This window comes from Crotalus tigris, unplaced genomic scaffold (assembly GCF_016545835.1).
Source record: "Crotalus tigris isolate CLP2741 ecotype Arizona unplaced genomic scaffold, ASM1654583v1 scf7180000024432.2438137, whole genome shotgun sequence".
NCBI classification, from domain to species: Eukaryota; Metazoa; Chordata; class Lepidosauria; order Squamata; family Viperidae; genus Crotalus; species Crotalus tigris.
In genome coordinates this window covers 243,702-261,149 of record NW_024100599.1, presented here as the reverse complement: position 1 = coordinate 261,149, position 17,448 = coordinate 243,702, and the positions used below count along the sequence as shown (strand labels likewise).

General features: G+C 38.7%; 1 protein-coding gene across 3 annotated transcripts in view; it reads right to left on the bottom strand.

Annotated features, from left to right (window-relative positions):
• Positions 1-4,767, bottom strand: part of PDLIM3 (PDZ and LIM domain 3) — a 31,051-nt gene extending 26,284 nt beyond the window's left edge. For 2 of the 3 annotated variants that reach the window (XM_039330749.1, XM_039330750.1), the window contains exon 1: positions 4,280-4,766. In XM_039330749.1, the coding sequence (XP_039186683.1) occupies positions 4,280-4,372 (93 nt within the window). In that variant the 5' untranslated portion in view covers positions 4,373-4,766. Of the gene's footprint in view, positions 1-4,279 lie in introns of all 3 variants that reach the window. The other variant, XM_039330748.1, reaches the window with a different exon arrangement.
• Positions 4,768-17,448: the final 12,681 nt, after the last annotated feature.

The window sequence follows — 17,448 nt, the reverse complement described above, 5'->3', positions numbered from 1 at the left end:
TATTAATATTGAGGGGGTCTTGTCTGGCTTGTGGCTCTCCCCAAAGTCTCGGGACTACAATTCTCCGATTTCCTAGCTTTGATCATTTTAATAAGAGCTATAATTTATTTTCCAGTGAACTTTATATCAAGATCAAGATAACAAATGAGATATGCATTTTTGAATTTGGTCATCTGTTCAGCTGTGCTATTTGAGATGGGGGTTAACTAGGTCAGTGTGCCAAACCCTCAAAGAAGATATTGCACAGTGATGTTTCTGGGCTGGCCCAAAAAGTTTAGGGAAATGTGGTCAATGGAACCATTGCAAAGTTATTTAAAACATTTCAATAGCGTCTGTCATGCCACACATCCAGTCAGGGTACAACACTAAATACATTCTATACAATTAAAAAATAATAATGAAATGATTAAAATTAATGAAACAAAACACATCAAATAAAGCAGTAGCCATGAGTTGTGGTACATGAGATACATATGCCAAAGAAAGAAAGTTTCCAACATGTATATCAACTCTGAAGCAAGGCTAGCATATGCCTGTATCTCTGTGGGAAGGTACTTCACAGAATGGATGCCAGTTTGAGCAGCTTGGTAGCCAAATGATGAAGACGCTTGCCCCCCACTCAAAAGATTGAGAGTTCAATCCTAGGTAGCGGCAAATGTTTCTCTCTTATAGCGCAAAGAAAAAAAATCTGCTGCAAAGGCCATCCGGCCAGTAAACACTCAGGTGCCCCAACTCTACCTTGAATTAAGGGATTACAGGGTCATAAAAAGAGAGGGTTTTTTTTTTTTTTTTTAGAGTGAATGCCAATATAGAGAAAAGCCTCTTGGCAAATGTCCAATGAGGAAAAATTCCACTGATAATCACAGTGATGAGCAGACTCTGGGCAGGAAAGGCATTCTCCCAGAGACCCTAGTCCCAAGGAATTTAGATCTTTATATGTAGAAGCAGTTTGTGGAACTTTTTCAGTAAAGGTATTATTATATTCCAGGGATCAGGCACTCTGCAAAATTACCAGTAGCAGTTTATGATAGTGCTCTTTCAGCCCCATAAATGACCTGCTTTTTTTACAATCATTGTTTATCACCTGGAGGACATAAATGGAAAGCTGTATTTCTATGTTGGGTGCAAAATAGGAGCCTTACCTCATTAAATAGATTAGTTTCTGCACTAATTAAAGAGAATGAATGGAATGCACCTTTTTTCTACTCTCAACCTACTTTCTCACCTGCCTGCATGCCATTTCGGTTCTCTAAGGCAGAAAGGTAAAATTAAGATCAGCTTGAACTCTTCTGGTATTTTCGCCATATCTGAAAAGTAGGGTCAGCTGAGCCAATGAGAATACCTTCTGAATCAGCTTCATCAATATATATATTTTTCTTAAATGAATCAAAACATATTCTGGAGCTTTCTGCCCCACTTTGAACTGGTTGCCAGAATGTGCCTACAAGTCAATTGGACAAGGGATACAAGCCAACATTCCAGTAGATATTCCCTGTTTCAACTGTCTAAGCTGTTTCTATTCCCATGAGGGTCTTTGTCTGGTTTTGTGATACGTGACTAAACTTTAAGAGCACTAGGTCTTCGGATACTTTACATGGCAACTTATTTTACCAAAAGAGTTACAAACTTACTAATTAATGATAACCTAAGGGAGTTCTGAGTCTGCAGACATAGGCCCTCTCTTCCCCTAATTCTTTTCCTGAGCAGGTGTGCACCCTTCCAATCAAAGTACCAAAATGCAGAAAGATGACATTTTTAATTTCTAAGAGCCCCGTAGGGCCTTCTTGGGGCCTATGGGCTTTCTTGTAAATAAGGATGATTGCTGCATCTCCTTTGCCATTTTAATTTTCATAATTAATCTGTTTTACTACATAAACTTAGAAAGGGTAGGGGGACCTGTTACACAGGGAACAAATAGGCTGTGCGCCAGTGGTTAAAATATACCAGTGCTTACCAAGTTTAAAATGTGTGGACTTCAACTCCCAGAAATCTCCAGCCAGAAACACTGGGCTACGCTGAAGAGATCATAGAGTACCTCTGTCAAATTCGGGAGAACCAGGGTGACTTATATTAGGCAGGACAAATTTCATTGCATGTACATTTAACTCTGTCTCCAAATCTCCTGCTGCCATTCTCAGTATCTGGAGTTTTAAACAGATGCTCTTTTCCCAGGATGAGGTGGAGTGGGGTGGGGTCTGAAATTGCCTAATGACAAGGCTGGCCTTATGCATTCCCCCCCCCACCCCCCCCCCCGTCCTGCACTGCCTGGAGCCTGCCTAGGCCTCTTATTTGTTGTGCGTATATGTGGGTGTGGATGAGACATAAAAAAAATCACATTATTATATTAGATATTACAATCTGGATAGCTGTTTAATTATTAGGTGTTTTCAATTTTTGCCCATGGGAAGGCAAATTCTAAAGGATTAGAAATCGGCCACATTTCTAGTTCATGAAAGCACTGAAATGCTTGGAGATCCAGTGTTATCAGCTGCAGTAAAAGGAGAACTATAGAATCAGTGTTGTGTTAGTCTCCAGTAGCCAGGAATCTGGAGGGATCTGGTTAGTGGGAAGGGAAGGCAGGAAAAAGCACAGCCAAGCCCTCAACATTTTATTACTGATGCAGGAGGAAGAAGTGTGTTATATGATTAAACAATATCTCACTCATATAGGGAAGTTACAATGGGAAAAGGAATAATTTTTTATTTAATTCTCTATTATACAAATCCTGGATTTACCTAAGCATAGCAAACAAGGCAAAAGAAGAGAAATTCCTGCATAGAACAGGCAGCTAGAATCAAACCTAAATTATCCTTCTCCTGATATTCTCTCCCTCCCCCAGTACTCCAGGCCTAAAAAGCACAATGACCTGTTCCAGATTGGCAACTGACCCATTACAAAATAAACTTCTCTTAGAGTATAGGGTTGCATTTCAACAGTCATAATCTAATTTTGATCCCCAACATTAAGGTGACAGCACAAAGTGCAGTGTTACCCTCCTACTCTTCTCACTTGGACAATGCAAGATGTTCAACTAAATTGCACTTAAAACTACTTATAGTAGGTCCCCCTTGTATTTGATGTGACGCACATAAAACAGGGCTTGATTTATATTTGTTTTTGTATCCAACCTTTATTTTTCTTTTTACAAATAACTTAAGACTGCAAACATATCCAACACACCTTATTCCTATTTTTCCCCACAACAACCCTGTGAAGTGAGTTAGGCTGAGAGAGAATGGCTAGCCCAAAGTCACCCAGTTGGCTTTCATGGATAAGATGGGACTTGAACTCATAGTCTCCCACTTTCTCCCCTGGTGAAGAGGTTTCACATTTAGCAAGCATATCTGCATTGCAATGGTATGTGACTCAAGTTACCATCAACCCAGGCCTAGTAGGTTTCTTCTTAAGTTTCCCTCCCTCCAAAAACAAAGCCCTGCATTTCCTGTATTTGCAGGGTAAGAAGCATTTTGTATGCTAAGGTATGGATCACTGCTTCCAAGCTTTAACAATACAAGTAGATGGAGTGAAATTTAAAGCAAAGTAGCAACAGGAGGCATTGCTTCATCCTTTCAAAGTTCTGCAAACTTAGTTTTGCAATACAAATACAAACTCAGAGGGCAAAAGAATTTCTTAGAAGGGAATCCCTGTGTAGCTACTGGACTACTCTGAATCCTTTCTTCCAATAGATTTTATTTTTTGAGGAAGGTTAAAGAAGGTAGGAACTCTTGTTTTCAGTTCAATGTGTTGGGAAAACTTATTTTCAGAAGTGCAGGGAAAAGAATATCAAGGAGATGGGGATATTCAGAAATATCTACAAAATACTTAGTTCATCCGCATCAGGACCAGCTGATTCCAACTTTTGTAGTTTATAACCCCTTTTTTTTAACAGATTAACGTTGTGCCTGAACCAGACTTATTCTCTGCACTACAAATCAGACATTGATAATATATTTATAGTGAACAAAAAGATCCATTAAAGTCAACAAAGTTTCACCACAGGTAAAGTAGTCACAAGATGATTGCAAACGAGAGGATGGTCAAATTACACCTTGCCATACAGACGTTCCCTCCCAAAGTTACACGGGAGAGCGCCAAGTCCCTTCCCTTTTATATTTTTAAACTTGGAAACCAGCTGTTGATAATTACTCCTTTCTTTAAAGCAAAGCACCTGCAGCAAACCCAATCCGAACAGATTATTTTCGGCGTAAATACAAAGGCAACCTACACGAAGCCCCTTTTCAACAGGAAAAGCAAAGAGCCGCGATCGGAAAGGACATACCCGGGTTATAATTAATGGCTGGTTAAAATCGATTCCTCCCGACAGCCTGAAGCCCCAAGGCGGAGGTCCGGGAAGAAGCACGTTTTGTGGCATGCTTATGGCTATTCTGGGGTAACCTCCGCACCGCGGACTTCAGCTCCGCTCCCAAGGGCAGTTTCACCGTTAACGCTTGAGAGTTCCAGACGCGCAGCTTCGCTCGGACCGCCGCAGGATCCCCTTTGCTCCTTCCGGCGGCGAGAGCACCTCTTATCTGCTCCTGGCTGACGTCAGCGGGCCCGCGCCCCCTCCGCCCCGAGCAGGAGGGCCAACTTTGGTCAACGAAATGTCGGACTTGAGAACTCGCTGGCAGGCTGCGTATTTGGCCGCTTCCCGGGTGTCTCCCCCGGCTGCGCTCTGGCAGCTTCGAGTTACAGCCTCGGATTTAGCTCTCCCTGCAGCCTGCCGGGCGGTGTGGTTTCCCCTGTGCCTCTGCCGGCAGCTTCCGCGTTGCAGCCCAACGTTTCGGGAAGCGACAAGATTATAAATACTTTGGGGGGGGGGGACCGTGTGGGGCGTCGCTTAACCTGTAATAAAGGGCGTAGGATCCACCTGCCTCGCTCACTTTGGTTTCTCTTCTCTTTATTTAGTCAGATTCCATTTACAGTTGAAAATTGTAAGCTCTTCGGGGCAGGGTGTTCTTCTTTTGAAGTTTATAAAGATCAGACGTATAGCTAGTATTCCCAGCATGAATATTTCGCGAATGGGCAATTTGATAAAGCACTTATTTCTTAAATTAAAAGCCACGAACGTCTGTCTACTAACAAGTTATTATTTATTCATGTGATCTAAACATATTTACCCATCCCCTTGGGCAAGATGAAAGCTCAGATTTTATCCCATGTGGATCTATCTTCCTTTTGAGGATCTTGATGGGGAGATGAATTAATGGTTTCCATATGGTCTGAATGTCACTCTTGCGAACTCTAGCCAATCTAGCCATTGATAAAATATTTAAGGATTTGCACCCCAAAACATCTGGCAGGTAGTAAGTAGCTTGTCGGATGACACAATGAGAGGTTGATTGTCTAATTCTCCCTCTCCCCTGCCCAGTCTGCAGTTGTGAAGGTACTTAACTGAGAATAATCCCATTCAATTACAAAATGCAAAATGATAGAGCCATTCCATCACTGGATCTGAACTTGGTGCCTATTGAAATTAGATAGATAGATAGATAGATAGATAGATAGATAGATAGATAGATAGATAGATAGATAGATAGATAGATAGACAGACAGACAGACAGACAGACAGACAGATAAACTTTATTGTCATTTTTTACTGTGGGCACAATGGCACACATTAAAAATAAAATTTAGTTTCTTGCTCTCAAAGTGTACACATACATAACACACATTTAAATATACTATATACAACATATGTATAGACCTACACCCTTACATATAAGTAACATATAAATATTAACATAGCCCTATAACTTATTGGGTTAGATTTGGAGAAAAGCACTGTATCATAGAGTTCATACTAGTTTTGGTTACATTCATACTGAGATGCTAAACAAAAGTGCTTAAAGATCTAATTTTCCATTTGAATGAAGACAGGTTTATTCAACCACATTATGTCCAATCATCAAAGGCAAGGTTCCAAACAAGGTTTATTTGTGGTTAACTTATGTTTGCTTCTTTGTGTTATCCATACCTAGAAAGTAACTTTTTGTAAAATTATTTTTTCTTCAAGCCTTTGGAAACAGGTCCCCAAGGAAAATGTGTTTGATCTAGCCATTTAAAAAAAACTTCACAGGGATAACCCCAGGGATGGGCAAAAAGCCATAATGGCAGTTATAAATGCATGATTGAAGGACAATACTAGCCATATGTGCAACTGTCATCTTGTCTTTTTTGAACTTTCCTGGGGTGGTCCTGGGAAGTAGCAGCTGGCCACCCTCAAGTATCCCACCCTAAATGGTGGGTGACATGATAGCAGTGTTCCAATATCTCAGGGGCTGCCACAAAGAAGAAGGAGTAAAGCTATTCTCCAAAGCACCTGAAGGCAGGACAAGAAGCAACAGATGGAAACTAACCAAAGAGAGAAGCAATCTAGAACTAAGGACAAATTTTATGACAGTTAGAACCATTAACCAGTGGAACAACCTGCCTCCAGAAGCTGTGAATGCTCCAACACTGGAATTTTTTAAGAAGAGACTGGACAGCCATTTGTCTGAAATGGTATAGGGTTTCCTGCCTGAGCAGGGGGTTGGACTAGATGACCTCCAAGGTACCTTCAAACTTTATTATTATTATTAAATTGGGATACTTAGGGTAGGTGATCCCAGCAAATTAAGACCACATTGACTTTTCTGGATGAACTTGGTTTGGATCATGCAGTTCATACCAGAAATGTTTCCAAAGATAAGGTTTATTATGATCATAAAACTGCCTGATAAGATTTGTATTGAAGATTTATATTCTGATTGAACAGAAGCAAGGAAGATGCTCTGCTGCTGGATGCAAGCACATAGCAGTCTCCTTGTGATTGTCAGCAGCTAATATTGTACAACTTTCTGCCTGGCCTTTTTGTATATTTTCCTTTGTATGTTTATCTCAACTTAAAGAGAAAGAATTGTACTCTAGGCAGTTCTGATTGGAGTGGCCTTTAAGTCCTCTAAGTTAAATAACTCCAAAAGTCACAGCTGTTGATAGTTAACTGGTACAAACCACAATGATTTGTATGTACAATGATGTCATGATAATATCTGTGGCCTTTATGTCATAACCAAACAGTTGCTTTCTGAAGTCTTCTATGACAACCCTGGTTAATTTATGAAGAGCGAAAATAGCTATTTTGATTGAAGTAAACTGTCTTCAAAAATGAGATAGGATTTGTCACTGGTTGGCACAGACTTTTAAAAGATTCTGACCAGCTGATGTTATTCAAGTCTGAATAACATTTTCACTTATTTCCCTGGAGAGTTTTAATCCTTCACCACTGTTACTAGACTAAGGTGGACCATATTTCTTAGTTCTTAACAAACAGTAGCAGCTGCAGGACATATATGGTGGCATGTCTTCTGTCTACATATGGGATATAAGCCAACACTTGAGCAGCTACAGAATCCAGTTAGTCATACTGAAAGTTTTGCCTGAGTTGGCAGATGCAGTGATTTAAATTGCAGTAGTGATTTAAAAGCAAATAGTTCTCCCCTCCTGTTTAATCTGTATAGGACAGTGATGGTGAATCTTTTAGAGACTGAGTGCCCCAAAACCACCCTCACCTCCATTCCCGCTCCGCCCTGCCCGCTGGGCCACCTACCACCTACACGGCCCGCCACAGATCACCCAAGCGGCCCAGCAGCACCATGGCGGCCACACCCTCCGCAGCATCATCTGCACGTGACGGGGCACAAGGGCAGAGTCTTGTCCCCGCTGCCTGGCTACCATGTCCTTGGCTGCGCTGCTTTGCGTGGGCCGTGCCCGGGGGTGATTCTCCTCTGGGGGGGCTGCTGGTGAGGAGGGGGCCATGGGAAGAGACAAGGCTGGGGCGACAGTGCATATGCCCACAGAGAGGGCTCCGAGTGCCGCCTCTGGCACGAGTGTCATAGGTTTACCATCACTGGTATAGGATCTCCCTGCAGTCTCTTTGATAAAAGAAGTAGTGAATGACAGTAATTTTCTAAAATGCAATTTTACTTCAAAGGTCCTTGAAACAGAATAAACACAGTTTTATCTGTCCTTGATGTATGTGCATGAAACATGTATTTTAACAATTTATCATAACTGGGAAGAAATTGAGAAGTAAATGAAAGACCACATATTTTGATTATCTCAGTTGTGGGTTCCAATTGCTGTTATATTATTTGTTTGTTGAATGTGATATTTATCATGCACACTAGGGAAGTTTAAATGATGTTTGTATGCTTGTGCATATTTAAACATTTGTTTTTCAATTTGAAGTGTCCTTAAAAACAAATCAGCAATTAGAAGTTTTTAAGGCAAGAATCATGCTGCTGTTTCTTTTGTATATTGAATTTTTCTATATATAATATGGAAAAGTGAAGTGATATATGTAATACAGATTTCTAAGTAGTCTCTAATTGTGATTCCTAACACTAAAAAAATTGTTCAGAAAGAGTTCAAACCACTATTTCTTTTCTTATTAAAATGAATAGAAAATGGACATTTAAAAACATAGTCTACTAAAATAAAACAAATATGTAAAATAATTTTTTTGAAAGAAAGAAAGAAAGAAAGAAAGAAGGGAAAGAAAGAAAGAGAAAGAGAAAGAGAAAGAAAGAGTGAAAGAGAGAGAGAGAGAGAGAGAGAGAGAGAGAGAGAGAGAGAGAGAGAGAGAGAGAGAGAGAAGCAGAAAAAAGAGCCACTGAATCACAGGGCCAATGAATCAAAATTCCCTTTTAAGCATCATATCTTTAAGTACTAGCTAAACCCATCAATTTGTTCCTGAAAAGATATAGAATCATCCAGTAGGTACGAAATAGTATTTTTTGTATATTCTGGAATTTATCATAATTTTATAGAAATGTGACATGTATAAAACATAATGGTGTTTTTTTGATGGTCTTCATTCCTTTCATTTCTTGGTATGCATTCTTTTTTTTTGGGCATGCCTTCCTGAATTCTTACTAGTATATTTCAACAGGGTGATTATTGATAAAGAATTTGTTAAATGATTCAAAGTATTGTAAGTTTGCTGGCTATGTTTACACTGAAAATAAATTTTAAGATAATATTGTATGGAGCTGTGGTGTTTAAAAAAAGCAGGATGACGGCTGCTGCAGGGTGACTGAAGCACCATCTCTTTTGCATGTATACCAGTGACTCAGCCTCCTTTGCCGCCATTTTGGCCTCCTCCCACCCCTGCCTGACACTGTTATCATTCGAACCAGAATAGCAGATTGAAAAAGCATAATGTGAATCAAGAATAAGATCAATGTCCAATGTCTTAGCAAGGGAATTAAATGTCTGGGTAGGGTTGCAGCTGAACATGTACAATAGATTAGCCATTATTAATTTTAAACAGTTATCACCTTAAAGAGTAATTGTATTGTCATATCAGCTATTAGGGAATCTCATTTGCTTCATCCGATTAATGGAGTAATTTCTTATAAAAACCATTTTACCCATTTAAAGGGTGGAGGAAAGGAGAGGGGAAGGCAGTTCTGAAGATTGCTTGAGGAGCCAGGAGGCACCGGAAAAAAAATTGCTTGACGTTTTTAATCAGAATAGTAAACTCTGAGCTGACTGATAATAGTTCTCCTTTCATCATGAGTATTACTACATAATTTAAGTGATGGACATTGACCCTGCCTCTCCTGCTGGCCTTTCCTTTCTGGCTTTTATTGCTTCTTTGTTCTCTTCTGTCTGCAGTGAGATTGTGTGAAATAAATAAAAGTTGATGTCATGGTATTCTATTAAAAAAGACAAATGCATCACTTGAAAAAGCAAGTTAATGCGTGTCCACCTTCAGTACATTGGGAAGATACCAGAGCTTGCCACTTGAAATGCCATATAATATATATGCTTATGAAATAATACCGCAACCTGAAATTTCTATAAAGAAATTTTTAGTTAAATAAAGATGCCACATAAAAATGTCTGTCACTCTTCTAGGAATAGTAAAGTGTATATATAGGAATAGGCTGTATATGTAAATTACTTTAGGGAAGTAAACACCTAGATATGAGGCTGGCTCAAAAAGTGGGAAATAACAGGTCAAAATGCTGTTGGGTCTTTTCTGATTGTGTCCTTAAAATGTGAAAATGGTTCACTTTTAGCCATTGAAAAGGGTGTTGGCTAAGAAGGCTATTGTGAAATATCCCAAAAATGCAAAAAATATGAGGAAGAATGCACACTATGTTTGAACTTGTCTTTTTGCTATTGCATTGGTACTGTATGCATTTCAGTCACAGCGCTGCCAAAATTAAGCCCTTTGCAAAATTATATCTTCATTTAACCATTTGTTCAATCTTTGAATGGATGTTTATGGCAAACAAATGTTCATTTAACCATTTGTTCAATCTTTGAATGGATGTTTATGCTTCATTTTTCTCTCAGATCAGGGTCTGCTTCTCTTTGTTTCTTATTAGCCCAATTTGTGAGATGAATTCTATATAGCTATTCTAAGAATGATTAGCTTAAATATGTCTTTCCCAGAGAATTAAAGTATCATTTTCCTACTTAATGTCCTTGAATTAAATGTACAGTCACTGTTTTCATGGAGAGAATGTATTGTAACAAATTTAATTATCTGTAGAGGCCAAAGTAGTTTCCATATACTTCAATCCATGTTCATAACATTCTGCTTCAACTTCAGAATTCTTTTGTGAGGTATAAGTCTTACTTAGAGATTCTACTAATATGTTTCTACCATAAGGAAATGTGAATTCTGAAATTAGACTCATTTGTTGTTTTAAAGGTGATGAAAATGTCAATCTCAAAAGAGATGTAAAATGTTCTTACAGATCTAATACAGAAAAAGAGGATGTCTATTGCTCTCCAGATATTTTGAACCCCATCCTCCAGAGCATGCTGTCTGGAGCTGCTAAGATTTAAGGCACTGGACCATTTGAATACCCATAGTAGTACTCAGTATACATTTGGAGTAAAATAAGTTATCCAGTTGCAGAATTTGCTGTTTTGTTTATGTTCTGAAAGTGTCATTCTAATCTTGTTTGCTTCTTCAGAACTTATCCTAGTTTAGGTGTCATGCTAACTGCAAAATGTAATCATGGAAGATCTCGTGACATCTCAGAGGAGCAAATAACGATTCCTCTCTGTATCTAATAGAGGTATGTCCTGATTCAAGAAGTAACATCTACATCCTTGAAGACTTCTACATGCATAGGTGAGAATCAGGCTTGCTCCTCAGAGTCTCAGGATCTTCAGAAAAGATGTGAATGTGAACTAAATGACCTCTAAAAGACATATAAAAAGATGGGAAAGGAATTATTTTTTTGCTTCCAAGTGAGTTAAAAAAAAAACAGGGATGAATCAAGGTCAATACAGTATAAGGAAAAACCTTCAGTAAGTCTTTTAACAGATGGAGTCTCTTGAGTCCTTGCCTGTATTCATCGCTGTTTCTCATTACAGTCCCTTGTGCTGGGACACAGCCTTCCCTGGAAGCCAATGCAAGGCTGAATAGTGAAATGACTGCACTGGGAAAGTTAGCTATTTCTCTCTGTGAGTCACAGTCACTGAAAAGAGGAAGATATTTACAGGACTTTAGGCAGGCAATAAAACTGGATAAGGCACTAGATGAGGCTGAAGTACAATTTCCAGCAGATCCATCAGCTTGGCTAATGGTGAAGAATTTGAGTTCAACCTCCATTCTTCATGTGTCATGACTGGTAATCAGTTGTGATGAAAGAATCCTCAGATTCTGGTTCATTTTCAGAAGGTCTAGTATGGTCAGAAGCTTGACTACCATTACCCTTAAACACTTTTACACTTTTGAACAGTATGAGGAAGCCATGGGGAGGCACTGCTGGTTTAAGGGTTAATATTTTAATCTCCCATAGTGTCCTGAATGTCACAGCCTTCTATGGCATGAAATACTGCATAGATCCATTTTAATATAAATTTTAAAGCGCTCAGTTTCTTGTTTCCATCTTTTATTGTTTCTTCTAGTATATTGTACTTTCATACAGAGGAAGAAAGATCCAGTGGAGATTCTTCTTCTTCTTGGCTAAAGAAGACAGTTTGTAAATAAGATATTTATCACAAACTTTTAATAGGACAGGATAAGTTCTTCTGTGGCCTTTTGGTTGACTTCAATAGAGGACCAGGTTCCAGTCTCTCTCAGCTCATTGGCTGGCTTTGCGGGAGTTGATCTTTATCAGCCCAACCCATCATACTATGTACACAATCTCAAGCTTCTGAATGAAAAGGAGGATCATTAAAGAAACAAATATATCTATCTCTTATGTTGAAAAGCAACCAGTGAGTAATTAGGACAGATCTATTAATTCACTTTTGTTTATATTGGGGCTGGATCCTTCAATAATGATCACAATGGGAATATGTAGCATTTATGGAGCTGTTGGAATATTCAAGCTCATGGACATATTGGTCCATCAGATCCTTCCCAACTGCAGAGATTGAGAAACTGGGTTCCATTTGGTAGGATTAAAAACAGACACACTCCATTGCATAGCTCCACTGTTTAGCCATTCTCTTGCAACAGCCCTTTAACCAGGATTCACTTTCCAAACAGAAGGTTTGGGGCTCCAACACATTTTTGTATCCAGAAAAGGAACCATGTAGCTGCCCTCCTGGTCATCCCATAACTATTCTGGAACAAAATGTACCACCTACTGTTGAAGTGTGCAGCATAAAAAGGAAATTTAACACAAGCTGTGCTGGTTCTCAGTGACTGGACTGCAATCTGAAGGCTATTTTGTGCTACAGGAAACCTCTGAATAGCAGGACTTAGATTAGGTAGGGCCTCACTGTATCATGGATTATTGCAAATAGCATTCCTAGCATTCCACATTGAACATCGCTGTGTGAGACCTGCCTTTGCCCAGGACTTGGAGAAAGTGCAGAGTATTTCTTATCACTACTACAGTATGTGACTTCAATTTTATTCTTTTGGAACAGAAGTTGCATTTTGAATTCAACTGTTTCATGTGTACATATGAAAGCCGCGCGTGTGTGTGTGTGTGTGTGTGTGTAAGATTTAAAGAAAATCTAGTATTAAAGAAAATCTAGTATTTACAATTACAGGTAGTCCTCAACTTATGACCATAATTGAGCCCAAAATTTTGGTTGCTAAGTGAATTTTGCCCCATTTTATGACTTTTCTTGCCACAATTAAGTGAATCATTGCAGTTGTTAAATTAGTAAGAGTTTTAAACTGAATCTGGCCTCCCCAATGACTTTGCTTGGCAGAAGGTTGCAAAAGGTGATCACACGACCCCATTCCAGGGCACTGCAATCCTCATAAATATGAGCCAATTGCCAAGTGTCCAAATTTTGATCACATGACCATGGGGATGTGAAGGGTCATAATTGTGAAAAATGGTCATAAGTCATTTTTTCAGTGCTGTTATAACTTTAGTCATTAAACAAATGGTTGTAAGTTGAAGATTATCTGGAAAGACCTTTTTTCCCTATCCATGTTTCTATTCTGTTATGCACAACTATAAAAAACTTTCAGTAATAATTAGATGACTCAGAAATATGCCAAGAATGCTTAAGGGACCTTCAATAGATGTTCATTTCAACAACAGCATTAGTGATTGGTTTATGTTATTGTATAATTATTTCTCAAGTGCTCTTTGGATTGTTCTACTTCTCACTCTGTTTCTATTCTCAAGAAGTTAGAGGATATTCAATAATTCAATCTGTAGCATAGACCAGCATACCCGAGGACGGTCATTTGTGAGAAGCTGCTCCAACTGTACATGAAGATGACTGTACATGGAGGCAGCTTCCTAATTTTCATTGGTTCTCCACTGGGAGCTCATGAGGACAAAAAAGAGGCAACAAGAAGAAAGACTCTGGAGTTACGGTATCTCATTGTAAAAGGTTTCGCTTTCCCATGGTGACTTTTAGTATCTCACACAGAAAATATATCCTTTTAATGTTTTAAAACTGCTCTAGACTAATAATTGCAGCTCACATTTCATCTGATGTCAGACCCTAAACCAGTGGTTCTCAACCTTTTTAATGCCGCAACCCCCAACCGGTCGTAAGTTGAGGACTACTCAACCGTCGTAAGTCGAGGACTACTCAACTGGTTCAGTACCGTTTGCAGAATGGGACTTTTGGCGGGCTCAGCAGGGCAGAGACAGCCTGGACAATTCCTATTGGCTTTTGAAAGCCAATAGAATTAGACTGTATTCAAGAGAGTCTATTCTATTGGCTTTCAAAAGCCAATAGAATAAAAGGGAGTAGCATAGCTAAGGAAAAGGGGAAAAAATGGCGGACTGCGTTGCTTGGCGACCCCCATGAAATGGTCGTTCGACCCCAAATGGGGTCCCGACCCACAGGCTGAGAACCACTGCCCTAAACCAAGAAAGACATGTGGTGATTCTTCCAAGTGGAGTTCTTTATTGTTTCACACCTATAGACAAAATCTTGCCAGACTGAGCACTCTACTATCTGCATTTACATAGGGACTGTGAATTATTAGGAAGGGGCTGCCTTCACCCTCTTTCTCTCACACCTGATATCTGGATTGAGTTGTCTCTTACTCCTCTTCAGTGCACTCCTTCCCTCCTGGGAATCCACTACATTCAACTACATCTGATATGGTTTTATATAAAACTTTTTAAAAAGGTTACTGAGTATCTGGTCACATATTATGCCAGCAAGTGCTAATTAGTTGCTGAAAAGAAAATTAGGATTTATTTAAGAAACAGAACAAGATCTCTCTCATTGGAGAGGACCAACCTAGAACTAAGGAAAAATTTCCTGACAGTTAGAACAATTAATCAGTGGAACAACTTGCTCCAACACTCCAACACTGGAGTTTTTTAAAAAGAGATTTGTGTGAAATGGTATAAAGTTTCCTGCTTGAGCAGAGAGTTGGACTACAAGACCTCCAATTTCCCTTCCAGCTCTGTTATTCTGTTGCAAACATGACTGATACTAAATTGATATGTTGTGTGTGTGTGTGTGTGTGTGTGTGTGTATACAAATATGAATTATATTCAGGGGTATCCATAGGATATGGTTTAAAAAGTCAAAATGGCAGTTGCAATGCACATAAAAAACACGTGGAACTTCAAGCATAATGTTGTGGCCTTCGTTTGTGCTTTTTAAAAATGCAACTGGCTCAGGTTACCGACTAGTCTGAAGTATAGTTCTGTTTTTAACATATAAGCCAAAAATGTTTTTTATCTAAAGAATGATTGGTACTTTTTTCTCTCTCTGTCTAAACTTGAAATAGTTCCTAAATGGAGAGGCTCTGAAATCATTTCAATAGTGTTGCTTCCCACGTATTTGAGGCATGCAATTGATCGCCAGTTTTCAGGTCCTAGAAATAATTTTTGTTTTATGAAGTACAGTGAAAAAGAGGAAAATAGGTGTCACTTAGAGATACAAAGCACATTATTATGCAGACTTTATACACTATTCACGAGATAAAAATTATCCAAAATACATTTCAGTAGCTATACATTTTTCTCTTTTTATTTCATGCTTTTGTATGTTATTTAATTCCAAGGTTGTCCCACTACATATCTGCAGCACCTCGAAAGGAGTTAAAAATAGCCTGACAGAAAGCAACTTGTGTAATGGGTTTTCTGTCTTCAACTATTTCATTTCAGGTAATATGAAATAGGCCAGTTTGTGCTGAATTATGCATAAAGCCATCCTGATTACTAATTTCCCATTGTTAATTTCTTCATTGGCTAGCACTGAAGGACACTTGGGCAGCTGTAATGGCTGAAGCCCTTTGTTATCAACATGGATGGCAAACTATTACTTGATTGTGGCTTTGAACCATGAGCACATATTTTCCAAATGATTACATCCTAAACTTTGAAAACTGCTGTTTATTTCCCTTGTGCTGGCAACATAGAGACTTATGTTCTACTTCCAGGCCAAAAGTGCCAGAACAAAGCAACTCTTCAAGTGTATCAACCACCAGAAGGAAAATAATTTTATTTTACTTACTTGCTTTATATTCTTCAGGAATACGTGACATACAAATGCAAGAAAACCACATGCTTGAAATCTAATTCATAACCTAATAGATCCCAAATTGTAAAAGAATTCTGGAAAAATAATTTAAAACACCTACTTGAAAAGGTATAATCTTAATTCCTTTGGCAAAGGATTAAGTTCAGCAGGGAAGGAGTGCATTTCTATTGACAGGAGGTAGGCACAATGTTGATTGCTTAACATCTGGACTTCTACAGAGAATCATACGAGTTTGAGAGGCTCCATAAATCTAAGCTCCCAAGGACTACAAGAAATCAAACTGAAGCATTCTGTGCAGATGACTATCAACTCCAAGTATTTCATGAACAGAAACCTATCACCTCTCCTTGGAGGTGCTACTGTCAAAATGTGGTTGAAGGTTTCCCGAGGAATCTTCATTTCTACAATTGAAAGCCATGATTCTGTGTCCTATGTTCTGGAATGAGAGACTGCAAGTCATGACCTTTTGTGAGGTATCCTTTCAGGACTTTCATATCTCTCCCAATTTTCTCAAGACCAAAAACGCTCAATTTCTTCAATCTCTCTTCATAGGAGTTCATTTCTACCTCCTTTATTATCCTTGTTGCCATACTCTGAACATGTTCTGTTTTCTTCTGAATCCCTTTTAAAACTGTGGTACTGGAACTGTGACAAGTTCACATATCCCTTCCCAACTGCCGTGGACACACTGCTCAATATTATGTTTGATCAATGGGAAATTATATGCCTGTTGAAGCAATCTAAAAGTGCAGTTATCTTTTTTGCACACTGCTACCTCACAGTCAATTTGCAACTCAAGATTATTCAAGTCCTTTCTCCACAAATATTATTGCCAAGCCAAATATCCTGCATCTTATATCTGTGTATTTTTTGTTTTCCAGATGAAGAATTTTATAGCTGCGTATCTTCTTGGTTCTCCTCATCTACTAAAATTTACCTCTGTTAATTTACCTCAGATTAATTTCTCTAACCTCTCAAAATCTGATTTTTTTGTTTTTCCGTGTCTTCCAAGATATTGCTATCCCACCCAACTTTATCTCACATGCAAGCTTGATAAACATTAGTCCCATCTCTTCATCCAAGCCTTTGATAGAAATATTGTAGAGGACCCGGGGTTGGTCCTTGTGATACTCCACTGGAGGGCTTTGTCTTATTTGATGAATAACCACTGTAAAGCACTGAATATTTAAAATTCTATGGTAGATCTTAAAGTTGATAGCGACAGTCCGAATTTATTTCATTTCCCACACTGTGGAATTCCAGATGTATTTTCTTAAAAAAATGAATAGCACTTAGCTCCAACAGAAAATTATGAAATTAGGTCCTGACTATATTCCTAATTTGAGAAGGGCTATTCTGTGCATACTAGATCCGGCTTGTACAATTTCTAGTATGACATCAATAGCGCTTAGCTTTGATTCTATAGTAGCTTAAATAATGAAGGGATCTTTTGAAAACAGCACTCACTTATATTTTGTCCTAATTAGTTCTTCAGTACTTTTGCTTAAA